This window comes from Pipistrellus hanaki (genome assembly GCF_964339955.1).
Source record: "Pipistrellus hanaki genome assembly, chromosome: 18".
Classification (NCBI taxonomy): domain Eukaryota; kingdom Metazoa; phylum Chordata; class Mammalia; order Chiroptera; family Vespertilionidae; genus Pipistrellus; species Pipistrellus hanaki.
Window position 1 is genome coordinate 2,240,880 of NC_140520.1, and position 16,124 is coordinate 2,257,003.

Sequence of the window (16,124 nt, forward strand, 5' to 3'; positions counted from 1 at the left end):
TTTTGTTTTGTTTGTTTTTTTTTATTTCAGAGAGGAAGGGAGAGAGAGAGAGATAAGAGATAGAAACACCAATAATGAAAGAGAATCATTGACCGCTGCCTTCTGCAAGCCCCCTACTGGGGTTGGAGCCCCCAACCCGAGCATGCGCCCTTGACTGGAATCGAGCCCAGGACCCTGCAGTCCTCACGCCGATGCTCTATCCACTGAGCCAAACCACCTAGGGCTGTGGTTTGTTTCTTTGAAGTTTGTTTGTTTGTTTTTTGAAACACAGCTGACACTCGTTTACATACAAGGTGGACAAAAATAGGTTTACAGTCATGAATATGTGAAACAGTTTATTGTATTATTTTTTATATAAACAACTGTAAAACTACCTCTGCCCATCCTTGTATTGTCTTTGGTAGCTTTCTGACTACAACAGCAAAGTTGAGTAGTTGTGATTTATAGAATGACCTATAATATTTACCATCTAGCTCTTTTATTCTTTAACCGTTATCCGAGGGTACACTCTTCATTGATTTTAGAGAGAGGAGGGCAGGGAGGAGTGAGAGAGAAACATCTATTGTGCCCAGACGGGGGTTGAACCTGCAACCTGTGTCCGTGCTGCCCTGATTGGGAATTGAACCCGCAACCTTTTTGTGTACAGGATGGCACTCTAGAAAAAGTGACTTAGGAAAAAGGTGCCCTTTGATTTGAGGGTGTCAAAGTCAGAACAAAGAAAGGAGGTGGAATGGCAAGTAAATTTATTTGCATTGTCTTTGAATGTACCTGGCTTACTGTTTAATACCTACTTGAGTGTGAGTTGGAAATACTTCGGTTGGCTCATACATGACTTTGAGAAGAAGATAATCAAAGGGATCATACAGTAACCCATAGTGCTTAAAAAGCTCAGATTTTGGGTGATGAGATTATAAGTGATAGTATCATTTTAATTTCGTTTAAAACTGTTCACTAGCTATTAAGGTAATAAGCTACAAGTTCTTGTTTGTTTTCATTGTAGTATTTAGGATTTCATTGAAGCTTTTAAAGTAGAATATCTTAGGGGTAAAAAAAAGTATTTTTCTGAACCTTTATAAATTTAATAGGATCATCAGCAGAAGGCTGTTGTGAAATATTAGCTTTTAGTCTTTATACCTTTTTCTCCCTACAGGGGACATGAAAGGTGAGGTCTATCCGTTCGGCATAGTTGGAATGGCCAACAAAGGGGATTGCCTGCAGAAAGGGGAGAGTGTCAAATTCCAATTGTGTGTCCTGGGCCAAAATGCACAGACGATGGCTTACAACATCACACCTCTGCGCAGGGCCACAGTGGAGTGTGTGAAAGACCAGGTGAGTGGCAGGGTCTCTGGATCTGAAATGGATCCCGTTATGCGTTGGTAACCAAATAGTAACCAAACCTTGAAATTTTTTCAGCCAACAGAGATTCCATTAACATTCATCTGGTTTTTAATTCCACTTTACCCTTTTTCAATAATTTGAGCTAACCTATATAGACATGAAGAAGAAAACTACATGAATGGGGGGAATAGTGATATTGAGGGGGGGGGGGTATTGATAACTAACATTACCTGATGAGGAAAATAAACTTAGAGTGAGATTGTCAGAATAGAAAGATTTAAAGGTCAGAGATTCTTTTGTAAGCCATGCAAGGAAAGAAACCACGTGTAGAAGTGTTCATAGAATAAGCTTGGGGCAAACTATTCCTGGCACTGAGATCTCAAGAAAACCCCTCTAAGTCCAGGACATTTAAATATCAGTATTGTAAATAAAGTATTTTGTGTGGTTGATTTTTATAATACTACTATAACCATGCTTAATTTTGGAAGAGATCAAAACAATGTATATGTTTATGTAACAGCTTACTAAAGATTTTACATTATTCAAAAATTTAGCTCATATCATATATGAAGGCACAGGGCAACCTTTCTGTTTGTTTTAGCCAGGCTGTCATAGTCATGGCGGTGAGTTTAGTATGTATTTCTGCCCTGGTGAGTTTTGCCGATTTATGATGCTGTTCCGGTCTAGCCCCGGCAGCTGACCTGGAGCATCAGTGTTGATGCATGTCTGTAAGCGCCTTCCTGTTAGGCTCACCCATCGTGCTCATTCAAAGGAAGGCACTCTGCCCCTGTGATGCGAGTTTTTGTTTTTAAATTTCAGTTTGGCTTCATTAACTATGAAGTAGGGGATAGCAAGAAGCTCTTTTTCCATGTGAAAGAAGTTCAGGATGGCATTGAGCTGCAGGCTGGAGATGAGGTGGAATTCTCAGTGATTCTTAATCAGCGCACCGGCAAGTGCAGCGCTTGTAACGTCTGGCGAGTCTGGTGAGTGTTTGTTGTTGGTTTAGCAACCTCCCTGGACAACTTGCAATCTCTGCATTATCCCATTTCTTCACCTTTCTATCTGCTTTTCTTAATTCTCTTTCACTTTGTCTCAATTTCTTGGTACTTTGTATCTTTTACCTCTAGTCTTCATTGTGTAAACTTTTAGTTGCATAAATCTGGCCCAGTGGAATATTAATTAGACACTTGCTATATAATAAATCTTAATATAAAATGATGATGTATGTCCTAACCAGTTTGGCTCAGTGGATAGAGTGTCAGCCTGCAGACTGAAGGGTCCCAGGTTCTATTCCAGTCAAGGGCATGTACCTTGGTTGCGGGCACATCCCCAATAGGGGGTGTGCAGGAGGCAACTGATGGATGTTTCTAACTCTATCCCTCTCCCTTCCTATCCGTAAAAAATCAATAAAAATATATTAGGAAATAAAAATAAAAATAAAATGAAGATGTAGTCCTTGTTCTTAAAGGATTCTGCTTAGCTTTTTGTTTGTTTGTTTTTTCCATTAAGCCATTTCTGGGTTATACGGTGCTTAAAAGTCTAATTTTATAGATTAGCAGTTCTGGCTCTGTTTTTTGTTTTTGTTTTTTTGTTGTTGTTTTGTGTGTGTGTTTCCCTGCTTATTTTTTAATAACATTGTTACCATGCTAGAAGCTGGGAGTCTGGAAATATTTCTTTATATGTAACTCTTCTAAGGTTTTTCACATCCACTACCTTGTTTTATGTCTGCAAAACTGGTCTTTCTGGATGCAGACCAGTCTAGGGATGATCGTCACCCAAATGATTCTTCCAGCTCTTCTGCAGGAATAAACCTTGCGTTGGGAATAAAAACATAAACAAACTTGTCTGTCCTGTCTTGCTAGCTAGCTAGCTAAATGAGGCAAGAGTCCCCCTCATTAAAACTGAGTCACTTGGGTAGTTAGGTGGGAAATACACTCTGTAGTACTTGTTTCTTCCCACCACGTGCTGCTGCTTCTCACTTCTTGTCTTGCTTACAGCGAGGGCCCCAAGGCCGTTGCAGCTCCAAGACCTGATCGGTTGGTCAATCGCTTGAAGAACATCACTCTGGACGATGCCAGTGCTCCTCGCCTAATGGTTCTCCGCCAGCCAAGGGGACCAGACAACTCAATGGTATGAGGAGGGCGTACGGGGTTTGGGGGAGGGAAGGTTGTGATGTGACAAACCAGTATGATAGCTGAGGTCCTATTGTACATATCTCGGAGCGCTTACGGAGCGTTAGTGTTGCTTATAACTAGTTAGGACCCCTTCCCTACATATTGGTTCAGTCCCCAACATAATGGTTGCTTACCAGTAAGAAGCACGTTTCTCTGTTTTCCTGATACTTTGAACATAGTTGTAGGAGGGCTTACTATGTAAGATTTCCTCTGGGAAAAAGCTGGTAGTGGTTAAGATGATTAAAAGTAATGCTTTGATTCACAGTCACTTTGGGATTGTGAATGCTGTGACTGTCATACTCTCAGGTCATTAACTGCTATTTTATTTCTCACAGGGATTTGGTGTGGAAAGAAAGATCCGTCAGGCTGGTGTCATTGATTAACCACATTCACGAAGCACACCGTTCATCCACAGTGATCAAGTTGGGGGGATTCTGGTGAAGGGTTCTGAATATCTCCCTCTTCATCCCTCCCCAAAATCTGGAATACTTATTCTATTGAGCTATTACACCAGTTTTAACACCTTCCTCATGTTATGTTTAAAAAAAATAAATAAATTTAAGAAAACCATTTTAAAATTATGCACAGTTGCAGCCTGGAAAACTTAAGGTGGCGCCTTGTAGTATCAATTTTAGGAGCTTTATTTGGTGCATTTAACGCAACTGGTAATTGCAAAATCTACTTCGCCCGTGTAAGTGAACAATATAGACTGTTACCTTGTTGGCTGTATGAAATTCTGCACTTGATATTTAGCATATATTCTACCTTCATTACTTCTGGCAAGATGTCCTGCCTTAGCACTCAGTTGCATTCTTTTCCTTTTCTTTCCTGTTCATTATGCTTTAATTCTGAGGACCATATGAGGGTAGACTATATTTAAAAAATTTAAAAATTTGTATAGGCAAATGATTTTCTTAAGTTGATGGCCAAATGTTCAAATGTTATTTTTCATATCATTTATAATCTTGTCACGGTCCACTTAAACGAATTTTGGGTAGATTTCAATGAAAATTATCTTCCAAAGTAGTTTTTTTTTTTCCCCCTGGGATGGGGTGGGGGGTTAATTTACCACAATTAGTATGAATGGTGCAGAATTTCATGCAAATGAGGTGTGCCAGCAGTGTGATAATTTAAACGTATTTAAACGACGAATGCACAAACTTGCTGCTGCTTAGATCACTGCAGCTTCTAGGACCCAGTTTCTTTTACTGATTTAAAACAAAACAAACAAAAAAATAAAAAAAATTGTGCCTGAAACGAATCTTGGTTTTTTTTTGTAAGTAGCCGCCCGGTTCCTGTGTCCTGTCACATGCAGGCACTTGACCCTCGGTGTAGCTTCTGTTCACCTTTTTATCACGGGAACGGATTGGTCTGACTGCTGGGCCCTCTTCTTGAATTGGCCACACGCAGGGCCCCTGGCCGGCGGACTGAAAGCTTTGTCTAAGGTGACATGGGTCAGCTCAGGGGATGGGGGAGGGCGCTTTATCTTCCCCGTTGTCATTGAGGTTCTGATCTTCTCTGGGTACAGAGGCCATTTCTCTTTGTAAACACACAACACTTGCTTTCTCCGGTTTTCTGTTAATGGCGAAAGAATGGAAGCGAATAAAGTTTTACTGATTTTTGAGACACCAGCACCCAGCGCTTTCATTATTGCAGTGTCCGGCGGGGCGGGGCGGGCGGGGCGTGGCCAGCAGCCGGAGGCCACGTGGCTGGGGCGGGCCCTCGGGCGCCCGGGGCGCCGGCTGATGACGTCGCGGGCGGGGCCGGAAGTGCCGCTCCCTGGTGGGGGCTGTTCATGGCGGTTCCGGGGTCTCCAGCATTTCTCCCCGTGGCGATTCCGAGCCCGTCCGCAGCGGAGGCGCCGGGGCAGGAGGTGAGGCCGGCGCGGGGCGGGCGCTGAGGCGGCTGGTTCCGGGCGGAAAGGAGCGGGTCTGCGGGCGGGAGACAAAGGCCCGGGCGGGGGTCCGGTGCGGAGCCCTGGGGAGCCCCCCGGAGCCAGGTGGGAGCCGGCAGGAAGGGGTGCTGAGGAGCCGGGCGGGCGGAGCGGGGAGGCTCCTTCACCTCAGGCCGAGGGCGGGCCGGGCGGACACAGGAGGGAGGTGGGGCGGCGGGACTGACCGGCATCCGGAGCCCCCGGAGCCTGGGCGCCGGCGCCCGTCCAGCCCCGGCCCGGCCGCCGTCGATGAGAGAGCGCTGAGGGCCGTTCACCGCCGCCGCTCCCTCCCGCAGGTCCTCGCTGTGCAATGACCGAGTACAAACTGGTGGTGGTCGGAGCAGGCGGAGTGGGGAAAAGCGCGCTGACCATCCAGCTCATCCAGAACCACTTTGTGGACGAATATGATCCCACCATCGAGGTGAGGCGGCGCAGGCCCCGTTCGTCCCTCCCTTCCGGCCACCTCGCCCTCACCCTCCAGCGCGGGGACAGCGAGGAAGAAAGGGGGAGGTGACTGTGGGGACTGCGTCCAGGAATACGACCAGGAAAGCTTTCCATGTCTGTGGAGAAGAGTTCGTTTTTATAAGCTGCTGAAGATTTTCTAAAAAGTTACAGTTTTAACACGTCCGTAAACTTGAAAGCTCATTTGCGCGAGTTGAACTCATTTCGATTCTTCTTATGTGACAACTCTATATTTTTATTTAATATTTTAATTTTTTTCACAGGAGAAAGGGAGAGGGGTAGAGAGCTGGAAACATCTATGAGAGAGAAACATCGATCAGCTGCCTCCTGCACACCCCCTACCGGGGATGTGCCCGCAACCAAGGTACATGCCCCTGACCGGAATCGAACCCTGGACCCTTCAGTCTGCTGGCTGACGCTCTATCCACTGAGCCAAACTGGCCAGGGCGACAACTCTATTTTAAAAGCAGCACAGGCCATAGGTAGAGTGACTAACTGAATAATATAGCAGGATGGAGATCAAGGATTCAGAGATCTGGTTGTTCTGCAATTTTAATTTTTTAGCTCATTGAAGCAGCCAAGACTGCGGGTTGGAGTAGAAAGAACATTTGAGTCCCTGTGCTTAGGATTTCAGTCCCTATTTGCATTTTGTTTAGTTATGTGATGATGAGCAAATCACTTCCTCGCCCTCAGCCTCATTTTCTTCATCTGTAAATTACTGTAAGCTTGGCCTGCCTACCACACAGAGATGAAGTGAAAAGTCAAATGTGTTTGAATTTTTTGTGAATGGTAAAGCACCGGATAAATAGTACTTACTTAAAGAGCCTGTTGTTTTTGTGGCAGTTCACGTTAAAGATTGTCTTCCATGAGTGGCAAAATAAACCCTTTCAGTGAAGGGCCTTGTAATTTTATTCGATTTAGAAATGTGTAACTCAAGAGATTATTGTATTTTAATCCACACCTGGTCTTCCTGCCACTCAGGCACTGGGTGTTGAATGCAAGCTAACTCTAATGTAGCCTTATTAAAAATTATTCATGAGTTCTTTGCAGAACTTTATTTTAGGCTTAACAGCGTCAGTGTTAATAGTTAGAACCTTTTAATATTTTTCAGAGCTTTAGTTATTGCTGGGTAACTTACATAGAGTAAAATACATAAATGTTATATCTACAACCCAGTGACTTTTTAAACATGTCTATACTTACATAATAACCGCCACTCAGATTGAAAAATATACTATTTCCTATGCCCCAGGGAGCTCTCAATGCCCTTTGCGGTCAGTGAACTCTCTTACCCTGCAGGCGATAACCCTTCCCCTGACTTCTGTTATCAGAGAATAGTTTGACTGAAACCTATCTTCATAATTTTTGTCTTATTCATCTTAGAACAGACACTTCACTATGTTCATGCACTAAGAAATTTTGGTGATGGAAATTTTATTTAATTTGAAAGTACAGTCCTGCAATAAAGTGAGGTACAGAGGAACTAGCTAATGAATGGGCTGGGAAATGAGGTTGAATTGTTTTTCTCTGCCTTCGAGCCCAATTGAAAGTATGTTTTTATGTGATCTACTTAAGGAATGAATTATATCTCTATCTTGTTTGTAACCTTTAGGAAATTGATTTGAGGATTATTTCCCAAAGGTACAATATGTCATGATGAGGGGGGAAAAATTTGGTATATGACCTTGTTTGAAATAAAAACTATTTGTGTTTAGTCGTAAACACACGAGGCACTGTGACCAGGGCCAAGTTATAAATTGGTGGAGGTATGTTTAGAATTGTAAATGTACAATAAACAACTCAAATAAGAAATGTTCAGTGCACACCTTCGTGAAATGCACTGTGATTAACACTAGTTCAGCGGTCGGCAAACCCATCAGTCCACAGAGCCAAATATCAACAGTACAATGATTGAAATTTCTTTGGAGAGCCAAATTTTTTAAACTTAAACTTCTTCTAACGCTACTTCTTCAACACAGACTCACCCAGGCCGTGTGTTTTGTGGAAGAGCCACACTCAAGGGGCCAAAGAGCCGCATGTGCCTCGCGAGCCGCGGTTTGCTGACCACGCCCTAGTCTAACTGCAGGAGAGCTGCCTTTGGAATGACCACATTTGTTCACCTTTTCCAGCCACTGAGCATGCACATTTTCCTTTCTGCAGGCTGACAGGATCTGGAAGACATTAAGTATTTTGTTGGTGATTGTATATTAGCAGTGTGAGGGACAAACCAGAGAGAAATGGACTTGGGCAGGAGCTTTTTTAACCTTGGCGGTGGCATTGCATTTCCTGTGATTTTTAGTAAAAGTAGAATCTCCCTCTCCCCTCCCCCCCAGGATTCTTACCGAAAGCAGGTGGTGATTGACGGGGAGACCTGCCTGTTGGACATCCTGGACACGGCTGGGCAGGAGGAGTACAGCGCCATGCGGGACCAGTACATGAGGACCGGAGAGGGCTTCCTCTGTGTGTTCGCCATCAACAACAGCAAGTCGTTTGCAGACATTAACCTCTACAGGTGCGATGGGCGTTATTTACTTATTTCTTTTCTGAAGGGATGAGCTCTAAGCTTTGTTCTGAAGCTTTGTTGTAGGGGGCGGGGTTGTGTGTGAGGATGCCACACTAGGAAAGATGCAGCTTTTTTCATTGCAAGAAGAGTTGGTTTTCGTTTGTTTGACATTGAGAATCTAGGGTTATTGCTGCAAGTTCATGCTGGAATTTATGTTATGTTATTCTATGCCGTGGCTAGAATGTGTGATAGTGCATCAGGGAAGCTTCCTAGTGGGAGTGATTCCAAGCCAGAGGTGTTAGTCAATCACAGAGGAATTTCAGAGAGGAAGATGCCTGAGAAACATTGTTCAGGAAGTAACAGAGATCATGAAAGGAAGAAAAAAGATGGGCAGAAGCTAAGAGGAAAGCTGGGGCAAAGGTGTGTAAAGATTGTCTTTCTCTGTAAAACCATCAAGTTTCAAAGCTCAATTGGACCATAAAAATGAAAACAACATTCTGATTTTACAGAATCAGAAATAGGGTTCAGAAGGTAGTTTAGTAGGTTTTTGGAGTCTTAACTGTTACTAGTAGCAGAGCCAGGAACAAAAAACTCTTAAGGCGCCTTTTCTTAGCTCCATGTTATTAATTTAAAAAAAAAAAAAAAAATGTTTTGTATTTTGTTTTTTATTGATTTCAGAGACGGAGAGAGAGAGAGAGAGAAACATTGACGAGAGAGACACATTGATTGGCTACGTCCTGCGTACCCCACACTGGGATAGAGCCCGCAACCCAGGCATGTGCCCTGACCTGGAATCAAACCGGGACCTCTTGGTTCATGGGTGGACACTCAACCACTGAGCCACCCCAGCTGGGCACTCCGTATTCTTTGAGCAGAATAATGTAATGGTGAAGAATATAGATGCCTGGGTTGAAACTTGGCTCCATCATCTATTAGCCATGAGACTTTGGGGCAAACTACTAAATCTCTGTCCTTACCTATAATATGGAATTATTATATCTGCAAGAGTTGTGAAAATTGAATGAATGAATGAATAAACATTAAGTCATTCAGAACAGTGTTGCACACATAGGAAAGCCTGTGCAAGTGTCCTGGCTTCTGCCCTGTCTGTGAAGAAGTCTGCTCACGGAAACACACCAGTCCCAAACCGAGTTCGGGGCTTCTTTCTCCTAACCCTGCTCCCTGTCTTCTACTTCCTCTGGAAATAATAGCGGTACCTAACAAGCACCTATATTGGCTGAATTTCCAGAAGTTATTTTTCTTTTTAGGCTGTCTTACAGTATCCCTTAGCATAGGCTCCTGCCGTTACCCCCCATCGTGCATGTCAGGTGCATGGCTTTGTATGGCATCCAAGCGCAGAGTCTAAAGCAGTGCTGTGCAGTGTGTGGTTATTTCAGTTAACTAAAATTAAATGGAAAAATCAGTTCCGTGGCCATAGTACCCACCAACTCAGTGTTCGGTACTACATGGACTAGTGGATATGGTGGGCATGACAGGTGTAGAACATTCCCGTCATGGTAAGAAGTCACTGGACAGGGTTGGTCAAGAGAATATGGAGCATTCATTTCCTAACGGCTCGGTGTCAGATGTCACTGAAGGAAGTGCTGTCAGTTGGGAATTCCAGAACCTTTCCTAAGAGCAGTTCTGGTGTTTTCTATAATATCTTGACTCTCAGCTATAGTTTTGTTGGAGGGAAATATCTGGACACCACCCATTTAGAGAAATGGGTAGACTGTCTTCCATTAAATACCATCACTCTCAAGGGAACCTTAAGAAGTTAAGAGGCAGTGAACTTGACTTTGTGCACTTCGGACCGTAATCTAGAGTGCAATTCGGAGTTGCCAGTTAAATCCAGTGCCAAGTTCTGGAGAATCAAGGAGCCTAATACGGACATGTCAATGTAGACTAACCATCCATTCCCACTAGAAGTGGAACTGGCACTTGGCTTTCCTGTGGCTGCTGAATCAGGCCTAAACCAGTCTCTTTATGTAAGGTCTTCTATAAATAGGAGGGAGTCCGGGGAATGAAACTCACTACTAGAAGCTAGTAGACTGGATAAAAGTGAAACTTCATTACTAGAAGCTAGTAGGCTAGATAACACTTGTTAGGTTTCTTTTGCTCTAGCTGTTCATTCCTTCCAAAGGCTTATTCTGACAACATATTCCTTTTTTTCAGGGAACAGATTAAGCGAGTGAAGGACTCCGATGATGTTCCGATGGTGCTCGTGGGAAACAAGTGTGACTTACCAACAAGGACAGTGGACACAAAACAAGCCCATGAACTGGCCAAGAGTTACGGGATTCCATTCATCGAGACCTCAGCCAAGACCAGACAGGTAGAGCACAGCTTCCAGCTCCAGGCAAGGGTTTGCTGAAGGCAGAAAAGTTGGATTGATGGACTGTTTGCTAGAGAAGAGATCCACATTCTTTGTTGCTACAGATTTTATTTTTTAAAATATATTTTATTGATTTTTTCAGAAAGGAAAGAAGAGGGATAGAGAGTTAAAAACATTGATGAGAGAGAAACATCTATCAGCTGCCTCCTGCACAACCCCTACTGGGGATGTGCCCGCAACCAAGGTACATGCCCTTGACCAGAATCGAACCTGGGACCCTTGAGTCTGCAGGCTGACGCTCTATCCACTGAGCCAAACCGGTTAGGGCTGTTACAGATTTTTAATAGTGTTCTATTTTCATCTTCGCTTTAAACCCAAAATGAACTTGTTAGTATCCCGGTGTGACATTTATACTCCTACATTTTAACTTGCACACATAGCACTAAAATGAAGACCTTTGATTAAAGATATTCATAAGCATTCGTCTTTTCTCCAGCAACACCAGCCGCTGTTTAGGGTTTAAGTTCTTCTGAATGGAATCTTTACATGCTATTTTTGCAAAATGTGCCATTTGTATATCAGCCTCTTAATGTGATTCAGTAGAAATGCTAAGTTCAGTGTCCTCTTTCTACTCCACCCTATTTTATCAGCTTACGATTTAATAATTGGAATTCTAAATTCACATAAAGCAGTGAGAGAGAGTTCACACCTTGGATTGTGTCCTTTAGGCTGTCTTTTTGTTTTCTCTTACAGGGTGTTGAAGATGCCTTTTACACACTGGTGAGAGAAATCCGTCAGTACCGGATGAAAAAACTCAACAGCAGCGATGACGGGACCCAAGGCTGCATGGGGCTGCCCTGTGCGGTGATGTAACAAGGTGAGCACGTGGGCTCGGGGCAGAATGACACACCGGGAGGCAGGGAGGAGGTGGGCAGGAGCATTGCTATTACCTTTTATGTCGTCGTTTACCTGCTAATTTCTCACAACTAGGAAATGTTTTCCTTACGATGCCCTTCCTGAGAATATTGAGGTTTAACCTGTTTTTTAAACATTATTTTACAGACATGGTTCCGTTGTCAATAATGTTAAAAATTCGAAGACGTTATTTATGAAATGTATGAATACCACATTCTTGGCACTGACCAGGAGTTTGAGGAATCACTACATTAAAACTAGATGATAATGACTCGGTGTGTCTTCTTTTCTTATAGATACTTGGAAAGTTCTAGCATCAGAAAAGAGCCGCTGTCCAGGTAGGACCCGTTTGGAATGGCTTGTCATTCATACTGATGTCTTCACCTTGTGTTTCTTGCACTCTCTGGTGACATTTACACGCACGTCCCGTCTCGTTTCAGCTGCACTGACGCCCTGGTCCTGACTTCCTGGAGGAGAAACCAGTATTCCTGTTGCCATCTCAGTCTCAGAGAAGCTCTGCTCTTCCCGCCTCTCGCTAGATCAGTCCCACGTTCTCCCTCCGAGGTCTCAGAGTAACTACCTCCTCCCTCGGTTGTCTGGCCAGAGAAGCGAACCTCTTGTTACTCCCCAATATCTTCCACTCTGGGTTCTCCCCGACACTTCTGCCACCCCAGGTTTTACATCTGAAAAGCAACTCATGCTCTGAAACAGAGAACCAAACTGTAGACATGAAATTCTCTAGAAAACAAGGTCTTGAGCTCTAATGTAGCAACTGCTGGTGATTATCTTTTTTTCTTTTTACTCTTGAACTTGGAACTCTATTGCTTTTGGGGGGAAATGTCAGAAATTTCTGTTTTGCTGAGATTATAGTTAATGTGGGTGTTTGGTTTGTTTATAATGTTATCGGCTATACTCTATAAACTGGCATCTGCTCTGTATTCGTAAATACAAAGGTGAATACAGACTTTGGAGTCTCCTGCTCTTCTCGACTTTCATGCAGTTAAATTTAACTTTCACAATGAAGTGCCTTTTTCCTAGAAATGGTTTGTATACTTCAGTGGAGTGGATGTTTCAAAAACCATTACACGTGCAAATGAATGTCTGAGTTATGTCTGTGAACTGCCTGCCTTTGAGGAAAAGATGTGCCGATACAGTAGCAGATGCCACTTTGTAACCTACATGAAGTTGGCTTTGACCTGTTTTTAGGTTCTCCCAAGAGAAAGATGAAACTGGAAACAATTATATTTCACTTGTTTTTTACCTGTGCTCCGCTTTTCTTTGTAGGTTACTAACTATGAAATGTATGTAATTTGTTTCTTCTAGCTTACTGGTAACCTGATGTTCGATGAACTTCCGTTTGTATTTAAATCTGGGCTCTATCAGAAAGCTCTACATTTGCAGATGTGCAAAATTGTAAACGTTTGATGCTGTTTTATTTAATATTGTGAGCAATGATTTTCAAGCCTCAGACATAATATATTAACAGACACATTTTCATTACATAGCTTGGTATCTTAGTGATGTATAGAACGGCCCTCGGTCACCTTTTCACCCCACCCTCCGTCCCTCACCCACAGCGACTGCAGTTTGAGTCATTATTTCAGTTGAGTAAAGATGGTGCTAAATGGACCAGGATCCCCGCTTCAAACCTGAGCAAGCCCGTTAGCATCACAGAGGGGGCAGCTCTTCCACGTCTGCTCCCGGCACCAGTAACCCCGGCTGGTGGGTGGCCGAATGCATGCTCTCACCCTGCAGGGCACGCGAAGGTCAGGTCACACAAGCCCTTTCTCATGACGGGAAAGGCTGGGTACCCCGAGGAAGGGCAGCTCAGTGGTCTTCATAAACAGAGTGTCCAGACTCTGAGCCACCTGGAGACCAAAGGAAGCCAATGTTTTTTGTCATCATGTTTTTAGAATGAGAGTACCTCCGATCCAAATGTTTTAAAATTCCCTTTAAAATTTTAAAGAGTTTTAGATGCGGTGTTGATGAGTTAGTCTGCATAGGAGCTAACAGAAGCTGAGTGCTCAGAGCAAGAAGCCATTGAATTAGAATTCCTTTAAGAACGGATGGAAACCACAATGAATTGTTAGTTTTGAGGATTTGGGAAACTTGGCTTTTCCATTTGCAAATATCTTGGTAATTCTAATGAAAAATAGACTTAGGTAACTTGATAAAAAGCCTAGTTCCCAAATGGTCACTTTCTGCTCTGGTCTTTCAATATGTAAATACTTACTGAGGTCCTCTGTCTTCTAACATGAATTTTCACGTATTAAGCAAACTCCACATTGCCTTGAACTGACGTGGAAGAGAGGAAGAGCTGTACTGTGTCCAGAGCCTAATGAGCTCAGCGAGCCATGCTCCTCGGGCTCCTGAGTTTTCACAGCGCGTGGACACCTGGTAGCAGGAACTTGCTGCTGCTTTCGGAGCGTTGCTCTGTCATTTTTCTTTTTCTGACATATGTTTATTGATTTCAGAGAGGAAGGGAGAGTGAGGGAGAGAGAGAAACATCAATGATGAGAGAAGCATCAGTTGGCTGCCTCCTGTAAGTCCCTTACTTGGGACCGAGCCAGAACCCAGGCATGTGCCCTGACTGGGAATTGAACTGTGACTTCTTGGTTCATAGGTCAAGGCTCAACCACTGGCCAGACAGGCACTTTGTCATTTTTCTTGAGGCTGGACTGAGGCTTGTCACCTCAGTTGCCCTCATTTGTCCTTGTCTCCCTCTTCTTCCTCTTGTGTATGTTACTGACAGTATGATTCTTTTTCTAATGTCACTTTAGGGGGAAGGATATCAGATTGGGGGTGCTCGTACCCATAGCCCTTGTATGTTCCTTACCATTCTCAAGTATGTTGTAAGCACAGAAGTCTCTAAATGAGGCCAAAATCCAGACTTGAAAATATTCTTTTAATAGCTTCTTAAGTTACATTTAGGTTTGAATTTTGGCCCAGTAGAGTGACAAAGTTACAGTTCAATGCTGAAAAGCTTCAGTTAGTGTGGTACAAAGTGTGGTGTTCAGAGTATGTTTGTCATTGCTGAAAACAATTCTAATTTACCTCAACATATGAAAGTCTCTCTCCCCAAGTTAAGTGCCTGGCCAGCTGTTGCAAATTACACATTACTTTGTTTTTTAAAGGTTGCATGTTCAAGAGTGTGAAATAGGATGTTCTGTCTCAAGGCTACCACGCCTGACCTGTTAAGTGCTGTATTTGCTCCAACAGCTTACTGTATAACGTTACGTGGCAATACAGTACCATACTTGTTACAGTTCTCACTTTAGAGCGAAATGGTAAAATTGTTCTCAGTATGTATTTTAGTGGGCCCCGTGTTTAGTCTGTGCATCGTCCTTTAACCTGCTGTGAATTTTTTGTCTTGACTTGAAACCAAGAATAGAGAAACACTTTAAAGAGCTATTTTGTTTTTTTTCCCATTCCAGAATTGTTGAGCATAATCCTATTCTGTTTTACATTTACAGTCATGAACTCTTAAGCTGGCAGCTACAACAAAGAACCAAAAAAATGGTGCGCTCTGCTTCTTGTAATTCATCTCTGCTAACAGGTTACAAGAAACAGGATTATTCATTCGGGGAAATGTTTTATTTGGGTTGTTTTCATAAACAAGGGACTGTAACTTTGTGCGTTGTTTGACATCTTTGCTGTTCCTTGAAGCAGTCCGGTGTGCCACAGTGATTGGAAGGTGTTCCCTATAGAATTGTTTGAAAAGTGTTGTCATTAAAGTAGTTGTAGATATATTTCATAAATAACTGGTGATTTTTAAAAGCCTGAGTACTGACCTAAGAAGCAACTGTGTGACTTCTACTCTGGAGGGAAGGGATCGCAATGGATGTTGTGTGACGTTTATATTTCTGTGCCATCAGACAGAGGTCAATGATTGACTGTGCAATCCTGCTGTGTAAACGGCAACTCTTGGCCTCCGTGGCCCTAAATGGAAGGGCTGATGTTTTCAGTTGCCTATTTTATTGTAAATTAATCCATCTAATTTTTAAAAGTTTGGTTGAATGTGTTTCTTTTCAAATGTTTAAAAAATAAAAACTGGAAGTTCTTTGCTCAGTTATCACTTTTTCCCGCCACTGAGTCCTTTATTGAAAGTTAATATTCATTTCAAACTTTGTAACGTGACAGTGTTGGAAGACCTCAATATAAAACAGCAAAGCCTGCTCTAGGTGATTCCTTTGAGGTGATTCATAGACAAACGATTCATAGCTATCATGTCCCATTCTCCCGCATGAAGCGCTTAAAACCCCCACTGCATTCCTGCGTAGCCTACCGATCGGGGTATGTTGGAAGAGCATTGGTCTGGGAGCCAGAAAGCATGGGTTCCAGCTATAATTTTCTCTTCCAGCCTATGGTGTCCTCACTTACAAATAGGGGAGTTGAATGAGGGTATCTCAAATTTCCCAGCCCTCATTAATGAGACACGTTTCTAAAAGAATGCTGTCGGACTTC

The 16,124-nt window shown here is 43.1% G+C and overlaps 2 protein-coding genes across 6 annotated transcripts in view; both read left to right on the forward strand.

Annotated features, from left to right (window-relative positions):
* Window positions 1-5,143, forward strand: part of CSDE1 (cold shock domain containing E1) — a 34,707-nt gene extending 29,564 nt beyond the window's left edge. For all 4 annotated transcript variants that reach the window (XM_084866187.1, XM_084866188.1, XM_084866189.1 and 1 more), the window contains 4 exons: window positions 1,151-1,329; window positions 2,158-2,321; window positions 3,336-3,468; window positions 3,848-5,143. In XM_084866187.1, coding sequence (XP_084722313.1) covers window positions 1,151-1,329; window positions 2,158-2,321; window positions 3,336-3,468; window positions 3,848-3,895 — 524 coding nt within the window. In that variant the 3' untranslated portion in view covers window positions 3,896-5,143. The remainder of the gene's footprint in view (window positions 1-1,150; window positions 1,330-2,157; window positions 2,322-3,335; window positions 3,469-3,847) is intronic.
* Window positions 5,144-5,249: 106 nt separating this feature from the next.
* Window positions 5,250-15,732, forward strand: NRAS (NRAS proto-oncogene, GTPase). Of its 2 annotated transcripts, XR_014793316.1 has the most exons (8): window positions 5,250-5,385; window positions 5,742-5,866; window positions 8,241-8,419; window positions 10,586-10,745; window positions 11,499-11,622; window positions 11,957-11,998; window positions 12,101-12,438; window positions 15,134-15,732. XR_014793316.1 is itself a non-coding variant. In XM_084865654.1 (7 exons), exons 2-5 carry the CDS (start codon window positions 5,756-5,758, stop codon window positions 11,616-11,618), a joined length of 570 nt encoding a protein of 189 aa, XP_084721780.1. In that variant the 5' UTR covers window positions 5,250-5,385; window positions 5,742-5,755; the 3' UTR covers window positions 11,619-11,622; window positions 11,957-11,998; window positions 12,101-15,732. The 2 variants fall into 2 exon arrangements, 1 of the variants encoding a protein (XP_084721780.1); XM_084865654.1 differs by having other exon boundaries at window positions 12,101-15,732.
* The last annotated feature ends 392 nt before the right edge of the window (window positions 15,733-16,124 follow it).

Excerpts from the sequence above, each read along its gene's own strand:
- NRAS (XM_084865654.1), top strand. The coding sequence starts at position 5,756 with ATGACCGAGTACAAACTGGTGGTGGTCGGAGCAGGCGGAGTGGGGAAA. Across the intron at positions 8,420-10,585 it reads GCAGACATTAACCTCTACAG|GGAACAGATTAAGCGAGTGA; the intron begins GTGCGATGGGCG and ends CCTTTTTTTCAG. Across the intron at positions 10,746-11,498 it reads CCTCAGCCAAGACCAGACAG|GGTGTTGAAGATGCCTTTTA; the intron begins GTAGAGCACAGC and ends TTTCTCTTACAG.